Raw genomic sequence first — 17,714 nt, forward strand, 5'->3', positions numbered from 1 at the left:
CCCTAAGAAAAATACTTAGAAATAGAGTTATAAGGTATACAAATATATATGAATTATATAAGAATATATTTATAAATGTAAATATATATATACTCATAAATGTATACATTGGAGTAAATTTATATGAAACAATAAAGAACTACAGTAATAACAGACAAGGTACTCCTGAAGAAGAAGATCCTCTCTTTCTGATCCTATAAGACATACAGACTTATTATGAAGTTAAAATAATTGAAAGTATGGTATTGGTGCAGGGATAGATTACAAACCAATAAAATACAATTACAAGTCTAGAAACAGATACCACAATATATTATAGAAGAGGTGTTATAGATCCTGAGAAAAGGCACGTCTAGACAATAAGTGGTATTAGTGTAATTAGTTATCCATTGGAGGAAAAATAATTAATTGGATGTTAACTTTGTGTCGTATACAAAAATCAGTTCCAGGAAATGAATTCACTGTAAAGGGCACAACTTTAAAACACTTTAGAAGAGAATATCTTTCTGACTTTGAGGTAGGGGGGCACTTATTAACAAAATACAAAAATTCCAGCCACACAGGAAAATATTTATAAATTTGACTACATTAAAATCAAGAACTTCTGTTCACTAAAAGACATCATGTATGGACCAGGCGCGGTGGCTCATGCCTGTAATCCCAGAACTTTAGGAGGCCGAGGTGGGTGGATCACCTGAGGTCAGGAGTTCGAGACCAGCCTGGCCAACATGATGAAACCCTGTGTCTACTAAAAGTACAAAATTAGCTGAGTGTGGTGGTGCATGCCTGTAAGTCCCAGCTACTTGGGAAGCTGAGGCAGAAGAATTGCTTGAACCTGGGAGATGGAGGTTGCAGTGAGCCGAGTGCAATGTCACGCCATTGCACTCCAGCCTGGGTGACAGAGTGAGACTCCATCAAAAAAAAAAAAAAAAAGACATCATCTCTGATGATGCATACTTCATACATGTATAAGCATGTATGAAGTATAAGAGACCAACTAAGAAAAAATATTTGCAAAATAAACGAGTATACATTGTTATGAAGAATATATAAAGAACTCTGGCAAATTAATGAAAAGATGGCAAAAAACTCAACAGAAAAATGGACAAAAAGCTTGAAAAGGTATCATGCAAAAATGTAAACAACTTTATTAACAACCAAGGAAATACAAAAGAATATATAACAAAATGTGATTTCATACTTTCTAGATTGGCAAAAATTAAGAGGAAAATTGATACCAGTACTTTGGAAAGCAATTTGGCATATTTTAAAAAATAAATTTATTTCTTGACCCTAAAACTCAGCACATCCACTATTAGGTATATATACAGGATGGCCACCAAGTCTGGAAACACAGATAGGTACATAATAAGTAGTTTATTGTTATTACCTCACAGTACATGGCAAAATCATAGCATGCCTATCTCCATACTTTATGGCCACCCTGAGTACATCCTAGAGAAGCCTTTAGTTCTAGCTAAACAAGAAGATATGTAAAATTCTCGCTGTCCTGACTTTCTCTTTGCCCAGGCTCTTGAAAAACATACTAGTTCTGTGCTTTTGTGGATTGTAGCTTCCTAGAGAATCTGATCAAATGGTGGAATCAATGCAGACTGTCTCCCATGAAAAATTCTCTGCTTCCCTGAAATCCTTCTATGTACCATTTCAGGGTCTCTCTTTCCTGGGTTAGAAACCCTGCTCTAAATCATTCTCTTTCCAGGGTTAGAGCTTAAGGAAAGCACTGAGGTACAGATTGGCCTCCATCTATGAAGGACACATCCTCAGGGTTGGGTTCTAGACCAGTAAATGTGTCCTGTCATCCAGGTTTAGAAGTCAGCATTTCTGGGCTATTGAGACTCACCATATCTATCCTAGTTAAGAACAGGTTCCAGAACCTGTTCCAAGGGCACTTAGGTCTCAAGGTCCCCAGTTGAGCAGGCACAATGGAACACAAAAGGACTAAGGGAGAGCATCCAGAAAGCCCCCTCACTCCTATGCCAGGTACAGTTCTATGGTGTGTATATTCAAGAAGCCCAATAAGAAATCAATACTTCTCAAGAATGTGTATATGAATGATGTAAACAACCTCATAATATTTATAAATCCATGTTTTCCTGAGTGAGTTACCGAGTCCAGCATTCTAGCTGATATGGTTTGGCTGTGTCCCTATCTAAAATCTCATGTTGAATAGTAATCTGAATTATAATCTCCATATGTTGGGGGAGGAACCTTGTAGGAGGTGATTAGATCATGGGGGTGATACCCCATGCTATTCTCATGTTAGTGAGTGAGTTCTCGTGAGATCTAGTGGTTGTATAAGGGGCTCTTCCCTGCTTTTCTCTCATTCTCTCTCTTGCCGCCCTGTGAAGAGGTGCTTTCTGCCATGATTGTAAGTTTCCTGAGGCCTCCCCAGCCATGTGGAACTGTGAATCAATTAAACCTCTTTTCTTTACAAATTACCCAGTCTCAGGTATTTCTTCACTGCAGCATGAGAATGGACTAATACATTAAGCAAGTAAAATGGATTCATACCCTCCCTCCAACCACCTTCAGTAAGAAAAGACAGGTTTGATTTCCTGTTTACAATTATATTCACAGACAATTCTGAAATATTTAGATTTTTCATAATTTCTAGTCATAATGATAAAGGTAAGAATCTGAAATTATTGAGGTCTTGGTTTGTCAGACAGATATAATTACTGATATATACTGCCCATTTCATGAAATATTGCAGGACACATGAAATATCATTTTAGAAGGAGGAGAAGGGCAAGGAGATTCTAAGCATGTGTTCTAGAGTCAGACTGGCTCTGAATTTACTACCACTTACTGTATAATCTTGGACAAGTCTCAACTGCAGCATCTTCATATGTAAAATGATGATAATAACAGTATTTACCTCATAGGGGTAGTATAAGATAAAATGAGATAATACATGTAAAAAGCATAAGTCAGTGTCTGGCACATGGAAAGAAATTTTTTAAATGAGGTATTCTTAAAATTAATTTTCCATTCCTGATCATTTAGATTAATGTCCCTTTCTTCAAATAGTTTTGAAACTGTAGAATTTGTATTAATTCCTCGTTAACAGAGAAACTAAGAGAATATAAATTTTGTTGCTCTTAAAAAGAAGCATTTCATAGATACTAATGAGTTCTTAGAAAGAATTGTATGTGCTGACAGTGAGCTTCAGCTAGGTTGTCATTGTGATATATTGACATGGTGTATAGTGTGGAGACATAGAGTCAAAGATCAAATAATAGTCCCCCAAGATGGAGGACATGAATACAAAAGTTTTTTTTTTTTTTTTTTTTTTTTTTTGAGACAGAGTCTCGCTCTGTCGCCCAGGCTGGAGTGCAGTGGCCGGATCTCAACTCACTGCAAGCTCTGCCTCCCGGGTTCAAGCCATTCTCCTGCCTCAGCCTCCTGAGTAGCTGGGACTACAGGCGCCCGCCACCGTGCCCGGCTAATTTTTTGTATTTTTAGTAGAGACGGGGTTTCACTGTGGTCTCGATCTCCTGACCTTGTGATCCGCCCGCCTCGGCCTCCCAAAGTGCTGGGATTACAAGCGTGAGCCACCGCGCCCGGCCAAAAGTATTTCAAACACATGGACTTTTCTTTTTAGGAGGAGATGGATGTAAGATACTACTTCTCAAGTGATAAAGTGGGAGAGGGTACTAGCAAAGGTAGGTGAATTCTTTCAGAGCAATCCATCATTGAAATAAAAAAAGGTTTATTCGACTTTTTTGCCAGAAAGAATATTGTTAAACTTTCCCATGCAATATGAAAAATGGTTTACATCTAATTTCTGAAATGACATGAAATTAATAAAACTTAAAGACCTCATTCATGCAAATAAACCCAATGATCTCCATTCCTGTAAAGTATCTGAGTCCAGCTAAAACCAATATTGCTTAGCTACAGAAGATCACAGCCCACTAGTTGAGTTTTATTCATGTTCCACAGTCTCTCTCCATGGCCTTCACATTCTCATACATTTTGGATGCCGAACTTCATGGCCTTTTGTCAGCTGACTCTAGCATTTTCATTCCCACAATCTCTGGCGCTGCTATATGAAACCTACTCTCCATCCTGGATTTGCACAGTGTTCCCGGCACCCACCAGAACTAATGCACTTAATGGCATGGAAAATCTGACTTCTTTATCCTTCTCCATTAAATGTCTGCCGAGGATCCACTTCCTCTATGAAATCATTCTCAAAGAGTTTGATCTAACTTCTGAATCCCTCCCCCTGCCCATTTCATGCAAGTCTGAGTATATCTGCATAAACTCAGGCCATCCCTTAAAACTGTGAATTCTTTTTGGATGGACTTCCCAAATGAAAATCTCCCATGTCTATGAGAACTCCTACTGGGATAATGAAGAAATGTATGTTGATGAATGAATATTGATTGATTTATACAATTTCATTTTTTTGGTGCTAATATTCAACAAACAGAAGTAAAGCAGGTTTTGGCATTAAGAATTTTACTCTGGAACCAAACGATTTAGTTACTAATCCCAGCTCTATTATTTATCACTGTGTTACTCTTTTTAAACCTCAGTTGTTTCATCTGTTAAATGAGGGTAATAAATAGTATCTACTTACTTAATAGGATTATTTTGAGGATTAAATGGGTAATCTATACAAAGTACTTTTTAAAAGGGCATGATATGTATCAAGCACTCCATAAACTGTTGTCGTTCTTATCACCATTTATTTATAAGAAAAATATAGCCAGTCATTTTCTACAGTTTGATTACATCTCATATAATGGAAGTTACCAAGTTATGAAAGTGTCAGTTTGATCTGAATTTAAGCATGTGCCCTTTTCTTCAGAAGTTCTGAAATTATATATCAAGACTGGCAGCATAAAAGTAAATTCTTGTTTCTGATTATATGGATCTCAAAACAATTGGACTTGCCACTACTCTTCCCTCATCTTCGCCCATAAGACAAGTGTAAAGTCACCCATTACTTCCTAGGGGTCAAATCCAGTGGTACCACAATTCCTATCCCATTTGACCTCTCCTGTGTTAGGTTCTATGGACCTTCCCTTTTCCTCTTCCTTTGACTTCCAGAACACATGCCCTGTTGGTTTTCTTTCGAGTCCAATACTCCTTGGTACCTTGTGAGTGTCTCTTCTCTTTCTTCAAAATAGTGGTGTTCCCTAGATCTCTTTCCTTCTTGCTTCACGTAGTTGCCCTGGGTGATGCCATATTCTGCCAAGATTTCACCAAGCTAATGACTCCACATTTACCTTTTCTGCCACTAACTGAGTCCAGGCCCTCATCATTTCCAACCTGGCCCATGTAAATTACCTCTTAAATGGTACCTACTTTAAAATTTCTCCTTCACACAGCTACCAAAATGACCTTCCTAAAGTAGGAATCTGACTTTTCATCTTCAAGCTAAAACATTTCAATGATTTCCCTTACATCACTAGATGAGGTTTTAAAATGTTTAAGCTATCTTTCCCTTCTGTACTTTAATGACCCACAATAAGAAAGTAACTACAAATTTTTGTTGCTTGGATTATATCCAATTTGAACAAAGAACACCATTCTAAAATTTTTCTTAGGACTACTCTTTTATTCAAATGACTTTCCATTATAAGTTGTTGGACAACCAACAATTTAAAATCTTGTCTTAAAATAAATAAAAATAAGTTCTCAACCCCAGTAAATGAAAATCACTTGATCTCTTAAATTGAAATGTTTTAAAGGCAGTTATATACCACACACACACACACACACACACACACACACACACACAGAGTATATATTGGTGCTTTCCTACAAAAAGGATATTGAGGAGGGGGCGGAGCAAGATGGCCGAATAGGAACAGCTCCAGTCTCCAGCTCCCAGCGCGAACGACACAGAAGACAGGTGATTTCTGCATTTTCGACTGAGGTACTGGGTTCATCTCTCTAGGGAGTGCCAGACAATCGGTGCTGGTCAGCTGCTGCAGCCTGACCAGTGAGAGCTGAAGCAGGGCGAGGCATCGCCTCACCTGGGAAGTGCAAGGGGGAAGGGAATCCCTTTTCCTAGCCAGGGGAACTGAGACACACAACACCTGGAAAATCGGGTAACTCCCACTCCAATACTGTGCTGTACCAAGGGTCTTGGCAAACGGGCACACCAGAAGATTATATCCCACACCTGGCCGGGAGGGTCCCACGCCCGCCCAGGGAGCCTCCCTCATTGCTAGCACAGCAGTCTGAGATCTAACTGCAAGGCAGCAGCGAGGCTGGGGGAGGGGTGCCCACCATTGCTGAGGCTTAAGTAGGTAAACAAAGCCTCTGGGAAGCTCGAACTGGGTGGAGCTCACAGCAGCTCAAGGAGCCCTGCCTGTCTCTGTAGACTCCACCTCCGGGGACAGGGCACAGCTAATCAACAACAACAACAAAAACAAAGCAGCAGAAACCTCTGCAGATGCAAAAGACTCTGTCTGACAGCTTTCAAGAGAGCAGTGGATCTCCCAACATGGAGGTTGAGATCTGAGAATGGACAGACTGCCTGCTCAAGTGGGTCCCTGACCCCTGAGTAGCCTAACTGGGAGACATCCCCCACTAGGAGCAGACTGACACCCCACACCTCACACGGTGGAGTACACCCCTGAGAGGAAGCTTCCAAAGCAAGAATCAGACAGGTACACTCGCTGTTTAGCAATATTCTATCTTCTGCAGCCTCTGCTGCTGATACCCAGGCAAACAGGGTCTGGAGTGGACCTCAAGCAATCTCGAACAGACCTACAGCTGAGGGTCTTCACTGTTAGAAGGAAAACTAACAAACAGGAAGGACACCCACACCAAAACCCCATCAGTACGTCACCATCATCAAAGACCAGAGGCAGATAAAACCACAAAGATGGGGAAAAGCAGGGCAGAAAAGCTGGAAATTCAAAGAATAAGAGCGCATCTCCCCCTCCAAAGGAACGCAGCTCATCACCAGCAACGGATCAAAGCTGGATGGAGAATGACTTTGATGAGATGAGAGAAGAAGGCTTTAGTCCATCAAACTTCTCAGAGCTAAAGGAGGAATTACGTATCCAGTGCAAAGAAACTAAAAATCTTGAAAAAGGAGTGGAAGAATTGATAACTAGAATAATTAATGCAGAGAAGGCCATAAATGAACTGACACAGATGAAAACCATGACACGAGAAACACATGACAAATGCACAAGCTTCAGTAACCGACTCGATCAACTGGAAGAAAGAGTATCAGTGATTGAGGATCAAATGAATGAAATGAAGCGAGAAGAGAAATCTAAAGAAAAAAGAAGAAAAAGAAATGAACAAAGCCTGCAATAAGTATGGGATTATGTAAAAAGACCAAATCTATGTCTGAATCGGGTGCCTGAAAGTGAGGGGGAAAATGGAAGCAAGTTGGAAAACACTCTTCAGGATATCATCCAGGAGAACTTCCCCAACTTAGCAGGGCAGGCCAACATTCAAATTCAGGAACTACAGAGAACACCACAAAGATACTCCTCGAGAAGAGCAACTCCAAGACACATAATTGCCAGATTCACCAAAGTTGAAATGAAGGAAAAAATCTTAAGGGCAGCCAGAGAGAAAGGTCGGGTTACCCACAAAGGGAAGCCCATCAGACTAACAGCAGATCTCTTGGCAGAAACTCTACAAGCCAGAAGAGAGTGGGGGCCAATATTCAACATTCTTAAAGAAAAGAATTTTCAACCCAGAATTTCATATCCAGACAAACTAAGTTTCATCAGTGAAGGAGAAATAAAATCCTTTACAGATAAGCAAATGATTAGAGATTTTGTCACCACCAGGCCTGCCTTACAAGAGACCCTGAAGGAAGCCCTAAACATGGAAAGGAACAACCGGTACCAGCCATTGCAAAAACATGCCAAAATGTAAAGACCATCGAGGCTAGGAAGAAACTGCATTAACTAACGAGCAAAATAACCAGTTAATATCATAATGGCAGGATCAAGTTCACACATAACAATATTAACCTTAAATGTTAATGGACTAAATGCTCCAATTAAAAGACACAGACTGGCAAACTATAAAGAGTCAAGACCCATCAGTTTGCTGTATTCAGGAGACCCATCTTGCATGCAGAGACATACATAGGCTCAAAATAAAGGGATGGAGGAAGAACTACCAAGCAAATGGAGAACAAAAAAAAGCAGGGGTTGCAGTCCTAGTCTCTGATAAAACAGACTTTAAACCATCAAAGATCAAAAGAGACAAAGAAGGACATTACATGATGATAAAGGGATCAATTCAATAGGAAGAGCTAACTATCCTAAATATATATGCACCCAATACAGGAGCACCCAGATTCATAAAGCAAGTCCTTAGAGACTTACAAAGAGACTTAGACTCCCATACAATAATAATGGGAGACTTCAACACCCCACTGTCAACATTAGACAGATCAACAAGACAGAAAGTTAACAAGGATATCCAGGAATTGAACTCATCTCTGCAGCAAGCAGACTTAATAGACATCTACAGAACTCTCCACCCCAAATCAACAGAATATACATTCTTCTCAGCACCACATCACACTTATTCCAAAATTGACCACATAATTGGAAGTAAAGCACTCCTCAGCAAATGTACAAGAACAGAAATTATAACAAACTGTCTCTCAGACCACAGTGCAATCAAACTAGAACTCAGGACTAAGAAACTTAATCAAAACCGCTCAACTACATGGAAACTGAATAACCTGCTCCTGAATGACTACTGGGTACATACGAAATGAAGGCAGAAATAAAGATGTTCTTTGAAACCAATGAGAACAAAGATACAACATACCAGAATCTCTGGGACACATTTAAAGCAGTGTGTAGAGGGAAATTTATAGCACTAAATGCCCAGAAGAGAAAGCTGGAAAGATCTAAAATGGACACTCTAACATCACAATTAAAAGAACTAGAGAAGCAAGAGCAAACACATTCAAAAGCGAGCAGAAGGCAAGAAATAACTAAGATCAGAGCAGAACTGGAGATAGACACAAAAAACCCTCCAAAAAATCAATGAATCCAGGAGTTGGTTTTTTGAAAAGATCAACAAAATTGATAGACCGCTAGCAAGGCTAATAAAGAAGAAAAGAGAGAAGAATCAAATAGACGCAATAAAAAATGATAAAGGGGATATCACTACTGACCCCACAGAAATACAAACTACCATCAGAGAATACTATAAACACCTCTATGCAAATCAACTAGAAAATCTAGAAGAAATGGATAATTTCCTGGAGACTTACACTATCCCAAGACTAAACCAGGAAGAAGCTGAATCCCTGAAAAGACCAATAGCAGGCTCTGAAATTGAGGCAATAATTAATAGCCTACCAACCAAAAAAAGTCCAGGACCAGATGGATTCACAGCTGAATTCTACCAGAGGTACAAGGAGGAGCTGGTACCATTCCTTCTGAAACTATTCCAATCAATAGAAAAAGAGGGAATCCTCCCTAACTCATTTTATGAGGTCAACATCATCTTGATACCAAGGCCTGGCAGAGACACAACAAAAAAAGGGAATTTTAGACCAATATCCCTGATGAACATCGATGCAAAAATCCTCAATAAAATACTGGCAAACCAGAACCGGCAGCACATCAAAAAGCTTATCCACCATGATCAAGTGGGCTTCATCCCTGGGATGCAAGACTGGTTCAACATATGCAAATCAATAAACGTAATCCAGCATATAAACAGAACCAAAGACAAAAACCACATGATTCTTTGTTGCCCGGGTTGGAGTGCAGTGGCTGGATCTCAGCTCACTGCAAGCTCCGACTCCTGGGCTTACGCCATTCTCCTACCTCAGCCTCCGGAGTAGCTGGGACTACAGGTGCCCGCCACCTCGCCCGGCTAGATTTTGTATTTTTTAGTGGAGACGGGGTTTCACCTTGTTAGCCAGGATGGTCTCGATCTCCTGACCTCGTGATCCACCCGTCTTGGCCTCCCAAAGTGCTGCGATTACAGGCTTGAGCCACCGAGCCTGGCCAGAAAAGGCCTTTGACAAAATTCAACAGCCCTTCATGTTAAAAACTCTCAATAAATTTGGTATTGATGGAACATATCTCAAAATAATAAGAGCTATTTATGACAAACCCACAGCCAATATCACACTGAATGGGCAAAAACTGGAAAAATTCCCTTTGAAAACTGGCACAAGACAGGGATGCCCTCTCTCACCACTCCTATTCAATATAGTGTTGGAAGTTCTGGCTAGGCCAATCAGGCAAGAGAAAGAAATAAAGGGAATTCAGTTAGGAAAAGAAGAAGTCAAATTGTCCCTGTTTGCAGATGACATAATTGTATATTTAGGAAACCCCATCATCTCAGCCCAAAATCTCCTTAAGCTGATAAGAAACGTCAGCAAAGTCTCAGGATACAAAATTAATGTGCAAAAATCACAAGCATTCTTATACACCAGTAACAGACAAACAGAAAGCCAAATCATGAATGAACTTCCATTCACAATTGCTTCAAAGAGAATAAAATACCTAGGATTCCAACTTACAAGGGATGTAAAGGACCTCTTCAAAGAGAACTACAAACCACTGCTCAGTGAAATAAAAGAGGACACAAATGGAAGACCATGCCATGCTCATGGATAGGAAGAATCAATATCGGAAAATGGACATACTGCCCAAGGTTATTTATAGATTCAATGCCATCCCCATCAAGCTACCAATGAATTTCTTCACAGAATTGGAAAAAACTGCTTTAAAGTTCATATGGAACCAAAAAAGAGCCCTCATTGCCAAGACAATCCTAAGCGAAAAGAACAAAGCTGGAGGCAACACGCTACCTGACTTCAAACTATACTACAAGGCTACAGTAACCAAAATAGCATGGTACTGGTACCAAAACAGAGATATAGACCAATGGAACAGAACAGAGTCCTCAGAAATAAAACCACACATCTACAGCCATCTGATCTTTGACAAACCTGAGAAAAACAAGAAATGGGGAAAGGATTCTCTATTTAATAAATGGTGCTGGGAAAATTGGCTAGCCTTAAGTAGAAAGCTGAAACGGGATCCTTTCCTTACTCCTTATACGAAAATTAATTCAAAATGGATTAGAGACTTAAATGTTAGACCTAATACCATAAAAACCCTAGAAGAAAACCTAGGTAATACCATTCAGGACATAGGCATGGGTAAGGATTTCATGTCTAAAACACCAAAAGCAACGGCAACAAAAGCCAAAATTGACAAATGGGATCTAATTAAACTAGAGAGCTTCTGCACAGCAAAAGAAACTACCATCAGAGTAAACAGGCAACCTACAGAATGGGAGAAAATTTTTGCAATCTACTGATCTGACAAAGGGCTAATATCCAGAACCTACAAAGAACTCAAACAAATTTACAAGAAAAAAACAACCACATCAAAAAGTGAACAAAGGATATGAACAGACATTTCTCAAAAGAAGACATTCACACAGCCAACAGACACATGAAAAAATGCTCATCATCACTGGCCATCACAGAAATGCAAATCAAAACCACATTGAGATACCATCTCACACCAGTTAGAATGGCAATCATTCAAAAGTCAGGAAACAACAGGTGTTGGAGAGGATGTGGAGAAATAGGGACACTTTTACACTGTTGGTAGGATTGTAAACTAGTTTAACCATTATGGAAAACAGTGTGGCAATTCCTCAAGGATCTAGAACTAGAAGTACCATATGACCCAGCCATCCCATTACTGGGTATATACCCAAAGGATTATAAATCATGCTGCTATAAAGACACATGCACAAGTATGTTTATTGTGGCAGTATTCACAATAGCAAAGACTTGGAATCAACCCAAATGTCCATCAGTGACAGACTGGATTAAGAAAATGTGGCACATAGACACCATGGAATACTATGCAGCCATAAACAAGGATGAGTTTGTGTCCTTTGTAGGGACATGGATGCAACTGGAAACCATCATTCTCAGCAAACTATCACAAGAACAGAAAACCAAACACCGCATGTTCTCACTCATAGGTGGGAACTGAACAATGAGCTCACTTGGACTCGGGAAGGGGAACATCACACACTGGGGCCTATCATGGGGAGGGGGGAGGGGGGAGGGATTGCATTGGGGAGTTATACCTGATATAAATGATGAATTGATGGGTGCTGACGAGTTGATGGGTGCAGCACACCAACATGGCACAAGTATACATATGTGACAAACCTGCACATTATGCACATGTACCCTAGAACTTAAAGTATAATAATAATAATAATAATAATAATAAAGAAAATATTATAGGTAGCTTCACTTTAACTTTATTTGAAATTCTTATGGCAGATTGCATAAAAAAAACCAGGATATCGACAGATCTAAGAAAGAATTTAGATTTTTCATGATAGTGAAAGCATATAATATAAATAAATGCACTTAAATATACTTAAAACCAGTTGTACCAAAGAAATGAGGTAACAATAAAAACTTACTATTCTACAATTTGGCAGCATTGTCCAAGAGTTTAGAATTTGGATACATTATAAATTTCAAGACTCCATATTATAGAACCACTAAAATAAATCTTTACTATTAACCAAGGAACATTTGTTGTGAGTCCACATGTCTCAGATCCCTCTCTCAATATGTAGAAACAATGTATAGGGATGTATACGAATTCAAGAGAAATTGCTAAAGGAAGAGAGAGTGAAGACCTGCTGGATCAGAAGCAGAAGTTCTGAGTTCTGTCTTGACCATCGCCCTGATTCTCAGAAATGGTAAGACTGAGCCAATTATTTAACTATTCAAGATGTCTCATCTTCAGAATGAGAGGCTGTAGGTACATAGATCTCTTAGGCCCCTGCAAAGTTTAGAAATGTGAATATTTAGCTATTGCATACTCACAGAACAGAAAAGCCCTCCTAGAACATGCTTTAAGAAGGATCAAGTACCCTGTGTCTCTCAGGTCACTCACAGTTTAAAGACCACTTGTGTCCAGACTTAATGGGGCTCCCTAATCTATACACTTGCAAACCTCCCTTTTCAGGTGCTAAAATCTTTAATTTTCTCACTGTCTTAAACCATTGTGAATATATTTATATAACATAGCCTGACTTGTTCTAGTCTCCACTCAACAGAAATTTAGCAGTGCATTCAACACAAAATCCCTCTGCTTACAGGCACAAGTAAAGACACCGCCTGACACCTGGTTGGTCTTCCACTGACACACTCTAGAAACTCCAGAAGAGAAGGGGTGGAGGCATGAACCGTGTGTATTTTTAGCATCAGTTTCTTGTGTTGGGTTATAACAGCTGTAGACAGTAAAAATCAAGGGTAGAGTTGACTGTATCAGAAAATTGAAGTCATCTGCATCATCACAGTCATAGTATCTGGACTTTTTTTTTTTTTTTTTCCCCCGCAGTGGAGCTTTAATGTATTGGATGGGATTATCAGAGGCTGGATTGCCTTCACCATTTGGGAACACATTTTGCTTTATGATGAGCTGCAAGCCAGAGTGTATAAAGTGTGACTTAGGGCTCAGTAGCATAATCAAGAAAATACAATGAAAAAGAGTCTGCATTCTACAGGGTATTAACTGAAAAGCTATCCCAGTATTAAGCAACTCTGTTGATATTTGCACACATCTGTTTCAGACTGCTGTCTTGTAAACTTTCTTTTAGAAAAAAAACCCTTGGCATATAGTTACTTTTGCAATCCTGCCAAATACAGGTAAGATCCTTCAATAGAAAACACAAAAGAATGCAGTGAACATATCGGCATTATTCAAACTAAAAGAAGAATGCAATGCACTTCCCATAACTCAAGGTGAGTGATCCACATTCCCTAAGTCAGAAGTCCAGAATTCAAAGAGAAAATTCAGCAATCTTCTAGTTTGCTTTGATTTGAAGCCTTGCATTTGTCAGAAGCCTCGGAATTAAGCCAGAAAAAAATGTACAAATATGTGATATACTAAAAAAAAAAAAAAAAAAAAAAGACAATTTTTCCCAGCCAGCAAGAATCCCAGAAGTGTTAGATCCCTCACACAGATCACAAACCCCACAGACACCTCCAACTTGAGCTCCGAATGTCACTTACCCTATGACGATGCAGGAGATGGCAGTTCCCAAGAAGGCATATGTTAAAATAGATCCTAAGTTTTGAAAAAAGTGTCTCTAGGGAGAAAAAAAAATACTTAATAGAGTACATCAGAATTTTTTCTTAGTACAAGAGAAAATAAATGTATGCGGTTCACAGATCCCTCACTGTTTAGGCAAGTTTTGGTTTTGGAGCCTCATTCCTGGCCTTATTGTGCTAATAGGGACTTAACTGATTTTCATTGCAAAGGACTGGGGGGAAAAGGCAAGAAACAGAAAAAAAAAAAAAAAAAAAAAAAAAAAACCACTGGAAGATGAGTAGGTAGGGATGAGAGAGGCAATTCCCAGAACTGGCTGGACCTGAGAGGGAAGGAAGGAACTGTACAATGTCTATGCCGGAATCAGGGCAATAATGGAAGACAGTTTTCATGAAGTTTCATTGTAAATGCAACTCCTTTAGCATTAAAACAAACAAACAAACAAAAAACTATTCTAAGAGTTTTAAGTTGTCTTTTGATTTTACTGGATCTCTGACTTCTCTTATGTCTTCTAGATGTGATGAAAATAAACTTTAAAAATCTACAACAGCCTGCTCATGCCTGTAATTACAGCAATTTGGGAGGCTGAAGGAAGGAAGATCATTTGAGTACAGGAGGTCGAAGCTGATTTGAGCTATAATTGTGTCTGGGCAAAAGAGGGAGCCCATGTCTCCAAAACAAAACAAAACAAAACAAATCCCCCAACTTACAGCAATTCACTTTATTTTAACGAGTGAGCCACAAAATGATGCTTAGTATTGGGACTGGCAATGAGGAAGGATGACCTGAACAAATCCAGCCTTCTACATTTTTTCAACTGCTTGCTTAGGGAAAACTCCATTCCAAGTTTTTGAGTGGGATCTGAGGAGCCAGACCTGACGGCAAGAGGGAGCCTGGAGTATACACAAGAAAATCAGGTCTGTAGTGAACAAGCTGCCTGGTTGCTGAAAATGACTGGTCAAGGGGAGGAAAGCCCCAGGAATCTCCTAGAGTGGGAACTGAGCAGCAGAAGAGCAGTCACATCACCTCTGCTTCTCAAAAACCGTGTAGGCTGGAGCCTCACTCTGTGGCTCAGGGGATGCCAGTACTTAAACTATTATGAGAATTACTAATGTACAAAATGTGCATAGTCAGGCTGTGCCCAAATATTGTTGGACAAGTGCATAGAAACTGCAAAACTGGACTTTCCTCTCTATGAGCATCAACAGTATTCTTGAGTTTTCACTTGAAAGGATAAACCCAACGTTAATTAATAACCAAAGTCTTTGGTTACAATCATCCAGAATAATGCTGTCCAATAGAAATATAATGCAAGCCACATATATAAAAATTTTTAAATTTTCTAGTAGCTACATTAACATGTTTTTAAAAGATGAAATATGTTTTGATAATGTTTTGTTTAATCCAATCTATCCAAAATACTAACATTTCTACATGAAATCAATATAAAACGTTATGGAAATATCTACATTCTTTTAATAAATAAAAAGTCTTTAAAATCCAGTGTGTATTTTACACTTAAAGAACATCTCGATTCAGACGAGTTGCATTTCAAGAGCTAAATAGTTACATGTGGCTAATGGCCTATATTCAACAGAGCAGGTTTAGAAGAAGTCTAGAATTCTAAGCGTGTCAGGTTTGAATCTGCATCACAAATCTAAGATAACGATACTCTGAGCAAATAGAGAGGCCCATAAAAATAACAGTTTCTCATTAGTGCTGGTAAAATTCTCTACTTAATGATAAAAGAAGAAAATGATCACTATATATTTACCTTCTTTAGACTATATCCTGCATGAAATATAATTGGTGGCAGTAAAACATTGAAGAAGATTTCGGGATCAAATGTCATCTGCCAGAAAGGAAAAAAAGGATAGTTAGAATGATGCTCCTTTGGGTCATTAAAAATATATGTTTCAAAAAACAGTTATAATTGCTTTTGCTAAGCCTGTATGAGGCATATTAACTATTAACTTGGCAGAGATGAAGGTAGGAAAAAAGGCAAATTTGGAAATTCATAAATATAGTATAACTGTAGCTTCTAAATGTAAAATCTACATACTTCCACACTATAGCTAACAACAACAACAACAACAACAACAAAAACTCAGTGAAATCTCTTTGGGAAAAATGTCTTATTGTGATTAATTATCCATTTTTCATATTTTACATTTATATATATACACACATATACATATATGTATATATATTTATGTGTACATATATATATATATATATATATATATAGGCTTCTGACAAGGATTTATTTAAAATTTTCCCCAAATAAAACATTTTTGGAAATTGGGTCTTCGCTTTCCCTATTTTGTCCCATTCCAAAATTTAAAACATTTTCCAGACTCCATGGAAGAACACACTTGAACTTGAAGATGGATTTTTCTAGTATTTGTTTATTGAGTTTTATTTAAATGTTAAAATAAACTTGGCCATAAAGCAAGTATGACTTGGTATGAAGTACTGTGAAATTGTCAGGCCTCTGAGCCCAGGTTAAGCCATCATCTCCCCTGTGATCTGCTTGTGTATGTCCAGATGGCCTGAAGCAAGTGAAGAATCAAAAGAAGTGAAAAATGGCCTGTTCCTGCCTTAACTGATGACATCACCTTGTGAAATTCCTTATCCTGGCTCATCCTGGCTCAAAAGCTCCCTGACTGAGCACCTTGTGTCCCCCGCACCTACCTGCCAGAGAACAACTTTGAATGTAATTTTCCACTCCTACCCAAATCCTATAAAACGGCCCCATCCCTATCTCCCTTTGCTGACTCTCTTTTCGGACTCAGCCCGCCTGCACCCAGGTGAAATAAACAGCCTTGTTGCTCACACAAAGCCTGTTTGATGGTCTCTTCACAAGGACGCACGTGAAATTTGGTGCTGTGACTCAGATTGGGGGACCTCCCTTGGGAGATCAATCCCCTGTCCTCCTGCTCTTTGCTCTATGAGAAAGGTCCACCTGTGACCTCTGGTCCTCAGACTAACCAGCCCAAGGAACATCTCACCAATTTTAAATGGGGTAAGCAGCCTTTCTTTACTCTCTTCTCCAACATCTCTCACTATCCCTCAACCTCTTTCTCCTTTCAATCTTGGCGCCACACTTCAATCTCTCCCTTCTCTTAATTTCAGTTCCTTTCCTTTTCTGGTAGAGACAAAGGAGACACATTTTATGCATGGACCCAAAACTCTGGTGCTGGTCACGGACTCGGGAAGACAGTCTTCCCTTGGGGTTTAATCACTGTGGGGACGCCTGCTTGATTATTCACCCACATTCCATTGGTGTCCAATCACTGCAGGGATGCCTGCCTTGGTCATTCACCCACACTCCCTTTGTGGCAAGTCAATTGCGGGGACACCTGCTTTGGCTGCTCACCCACATAGCAGCCCAGTGCTGTTCCCCACCCCCTTCTCCGTGTCTCTACCCTTCTCTTTAAACTTGCCTCTTTCACTATAGGCAACCCTCCACCCTCCATTCCTCCTTCTTCTCCCTTAGCCTGTGTTCTCAAGAACTTAAAACCTCTTCAACTCTTGCCTGACCTAAAATCTAAGCATCTTATTTTCTTCTGCAACACCGCTTGACCCCAGTACAAACTCAACAGTGGTTCCAAG

At 39.4% G+C, this 17,714-nt stretch overlaps 1 protein-coding gene across 1 annotated transcript in view; it reads right to left on the reverse strand.

Moving 5' to 3' along the window:
• Nucleotides 1-17,714, reverse strand: part of SLC9A9 (solute carrier family 9 member A9) — a 595,600-nt gene that overhangs the window by 527,736 nt on the left and 50,150 nt on the right. Inside the window, exons 3-4 of the mRNA XM_023215367.2 lie at nt 15,874-15,951; nt 14,063-14,139 (exon numbers count right to left, since the gene is read on the reverse strand). Of these exons, the coding sequence (XP_023071135.1) occupies nt 14,063-14,139; nt 15,874-15,951 (155 nt within the window). The remainder of the gene's footprint in view (nt 1-14,062; nt 14,140-15,873; nt 15,952-17,714) is intronic.

This window comes from Piliocolobus tephrosceles, chromosome 2 (genome assembly GCF_002776525.5).
Source record: "Piliocolobus tephrosceles isolate RC106 chromosome 2, ASM277652v3, whole genome shotgun sequence".
Lineage (NCBI taxonomy): Eukaryota > Metazoa > Chordata > Mammalia > Primates > Cercopithecidae > Piliocolobus > Piliocolobus tephrosceles.